This window comes from Ovis aries, chromosome 19 (genome assembly GCF_016772045.2).
Source record: "Ovis aries strain OAR_USU_Benz2616 breed Rambouillet chromosome 19, ARS-UI_Ramb_v3.0, whole genome shotgun sequence".
NCBI lineage: Eukaryota > Metazoa > Chordata > Mammalia > Artiodactyla > Bovidae > Ovis > Ovis aries.
Genome location: NC_056072.1, coordinates 50,118,610 through 50,121,324, shown reverse-complemented (window position 1 = coordinate 50,121,324; position 2,715 = coordinate 50,118,610). Strand labels below are relative to the sequence as shown.

At 67.2% G+C, this 2,715-nt stretch overlaps 1 protein-coding gene across 2 annotated transcripts in view; it reads right to left on the bottom strand.

The window, feature by feature from the left end:
- Positions 1–437: 437 nt before the first annotated feature.
- The window catches only part of IFRD2 (interferon related developmental regulator 2), a 29,231-nt gene continuing 26,953 nt past the window's right edge, over positions 438–2,715 (bottom strand). The window contains exons 5-12 of one of the 2 annotated variants that reach the window (XM_027957597.3): positions 2,544–2,701; positions 2,346–2,396; positions 2,071–2,246; positions 1,872–1,977; positions 1,408–1,545; positions 1,185–1,313; positions 1,011–1,106; positions 438–892 (exon numbers count right to left, since the gene is read on the bottom strand). In XM_027957597.3, coding sequence (XP_027813398.1) covers positions 812–892; positions 1,011–1,106; positions 1,185–1,313; positions 1,408–1,545; positions 1,872–1,977; positions 2,071–2,246; positions 2,346–2,396; positions 2,544–2,701 — 935 coding nt within the window. In that variant the 3' untranslated portion in view covers positions 438–811. The remainder of the gene's footprint in view (positions 893–1,010; positions 1,107–1,184; positions 1,314–1,407; positions 1,546–1,871; positions 1,978–2,070; positions 2,247–2,345; positions 2,397–2,543; positions 2,702–2,715) is intronic. The other variant, XM_027957598.3, reaches the window with a different exon arrangement.

Below are 2,715 nucleotides of genomic sequence, written 5' to 3'. Positions count from 1 at the left end.
CTGCTGCTCTTCACGATTTCCTGGTTGCGGTTTTGGCATTAGACCTGATCTGACCCCACAGCTGCCTGCCTCTTTTGCCTTCTCAGGCCAGGCCAGGCCTTCTGGGGTCGAGGCTCTGCCTGGTGTGGCCCAAGGTCAGAGGAAGCCACACCAGCCTCCTGGCTCCTCTTGGTGCCTGGCAGCACCCACTGGGCTCCTCCAGATGGTGGGGCCAGAAGCCTAAAAAGAGCCAGTCACCCAAACTCTGCCAGGCTTCCCAAAACGGGGTCTAGTCTCTGCTCCCAAAAGGCAGGCTGGGCTCCGAGGAGTGGGGAGGAGGGCCATGGCGGGGAGACTTCTAGAGGGCACAGGCAAGCAGATGGAGACGGGGAGGCCCAGCGGCGCCCAAACCTGGGTGGGTGGGAGGGAGGGCAGAGGAAACAGCCAGGGCCACAGAAGGCTGTGCGTTCTGTTTAATTATCTCTAATCATCTTTAAAAACCAGCACAAGAATCCACTCCAGGTCGCATCACCTCCCCACTGTGGTGCAGTGGCATTTGTCTAGACAACCCCCACCCCCACCACCCACACACACAGGAAGTGACTCATCCCAGGGGCACAAGGCCTGAGGAAGGCACGGCCTTCTGCCTGCCCCGTGGCCCTGAGACAGGGAAGAGGCTGCGTCCGGGGGGTCCGAAGTGACCTCCAGCCAGCCCAGCCCCGTATCTCTCTTTGGTTTTGTCATTAGAAAAATAAAAGCGACAAGTCCTGGCAGGGACCAGGTGTTGCACGGTCTTCTGTTAAAAACACAGGCGAGGACGCGGACTGCCTGCTCACAGGACGTCCGCCCGCTTGTCCCGCACGCGGCTGCGCGCCTTGGTCCTGGCTCTGAAGGCCGCCGCGTTGTACAGGTGCTGGGGGGGAGAAGAGTGAGGGCCGCATGAGCAGGGCAGGCGGTGGCACCGGCCCCTCCTCCAGCCCCTGCGAGCTCGCCAGGCCAAAGCAGTAGAGGGGGAGAGAAAGGGGGCGAACCTTCTCGAAACGGGAGATCTTGCAGGCCTTCAGGGCGGCGGCATCCAGCACCAGCACCGGACCCAGGCCGAAGATGTCCCGGAGCAGCTCGTTGTTCTGGGGGCCGAGAAGGCCATGAGCTCGGGTCCACATGGCACCACCCCGAGGGTGCCCCCTCCCCCTCTGCCCGCCCACCTGGAGGTGGTGGTGCATCCCGGAACCCAGCGCATCCTTGAAGGCGGCGTAGACCCGGCGCCGAGCCCAGCTGTCCACGTAGAGCACCTCGAGGCCGAAGCGGATGGTCTCCTCCTCACACTCGCCGCCCTGCAGGTGAGAGGGGCCAGGACTGGGCTCGGCGGCTGTGCCCGGGGGTCGGGGGGTTGCACCCGCGCGGGGCCGCGCCCTTCTGCGCACGCACCTCGACGAAGTGCAGCACCGCCCGGAAGGTGGAGCGCTGGCGCCGGCGGTCGGCCTTGGCCCGGTACTTGTTGCTGTCGGTGGCCAGAGTGCGCAGCTCGCCGCAGAGGGCCTCAGTGTCCTCGTAAGCAAAGTCCTCCTGCAGCGGAGCCGGGGAGGACACGGGGGCCGGGCCTGAGCGCTGCTGGCCAGGAGCCCAGTGGGGTCGCCCCAACCTTGCCTTTCCCCAAGGGAGCAGTGTTCTCCTATGCCTGACCCCTGATCCCTCTTCCTTGGTCCGTGCCTGTGCCAGACACCCCAGCCAGGGGGCCCCTCAGAGCACCCGGCATCTGAGTCTGGGGGGGCCGCGTCCCCTCTGTAGTGACCTCAGGCTGCCTTGCTCTCTAGGGCGGCCCCTGCACCCCGCCCCAGACGGGCAGGAGGCGTCGGCAGGCACCCTCCCAAGTACGCCCCGGGCGCTCACACCTCAAGGTCCCGGGCGAGCTCAAAGAGCAAGGCGATGGTCTCGCCGGCAGCCATCCGCAGGTTCACACTCTCACTGGACAAGAGCTGGGGCAGCCGGGGCAGCTGCCTGGGGAAGGGGCAGGCTGAGCCATGTGTGCGGGTCGGGGGGCCTCTTCGCCCTGGCCCTCCCGCTCCCGGGGCGGGGGCGCAGCGCCCCTACCTGTCCAGGATGGGGCCGATGTGCGTGCTGGGGCAGATGGTGAGGAGCAGCGCCCAGGCCTGCAGGGCAGCGCAGAGCAGGCCCTGCAGGCTGGCGGGGACCACCGGGCTGGAGTCCCGCCTGCTGCAGGACCGGCTGAAAACACCTTCCAAGCAGGTGAGGCAGGAGACCAGGTCCTGGGGGGAGGGGCAGGCGCACAAGGAGGCAGGGGAGGGTCTCAGGGGCAGAGCTGGAGCCTGGGGGGGCTCTCCCGCTGGGGCCTCTGGGTCACTCACCTCAATGTCCGCGGCAGCCACGTAGCAACCCAAGCCGAGAGCAGACGCGCACTGTTGGGAGGAGGGTAAAGCCTGGTCATGGTCAGAGGCAGGCCCAGGCTCCCCACCACGGCCGGGGCTCACCCTCAGAGTGGGGGGGAGCCTGGAGGCAGAGGGGGATGAGGTGAAGGAGGGCTGGCCTGGACCGAGGACACTCACGTGGAGCCGGGCAGCAGGGCTGGCTGCGCTGTCGCTGAGCACGGAGACAAGCAGTGGCTGCAGGCTGCGGAAGAATTCCTCGCCCTTGGGGCCAGGGCCCAGCTGCACGCACAGCAGGCCCAGCACGGCCGCGGCGAGGGCCTGCTCCTCGCCCTTGCCTGCGGGAAGGCCT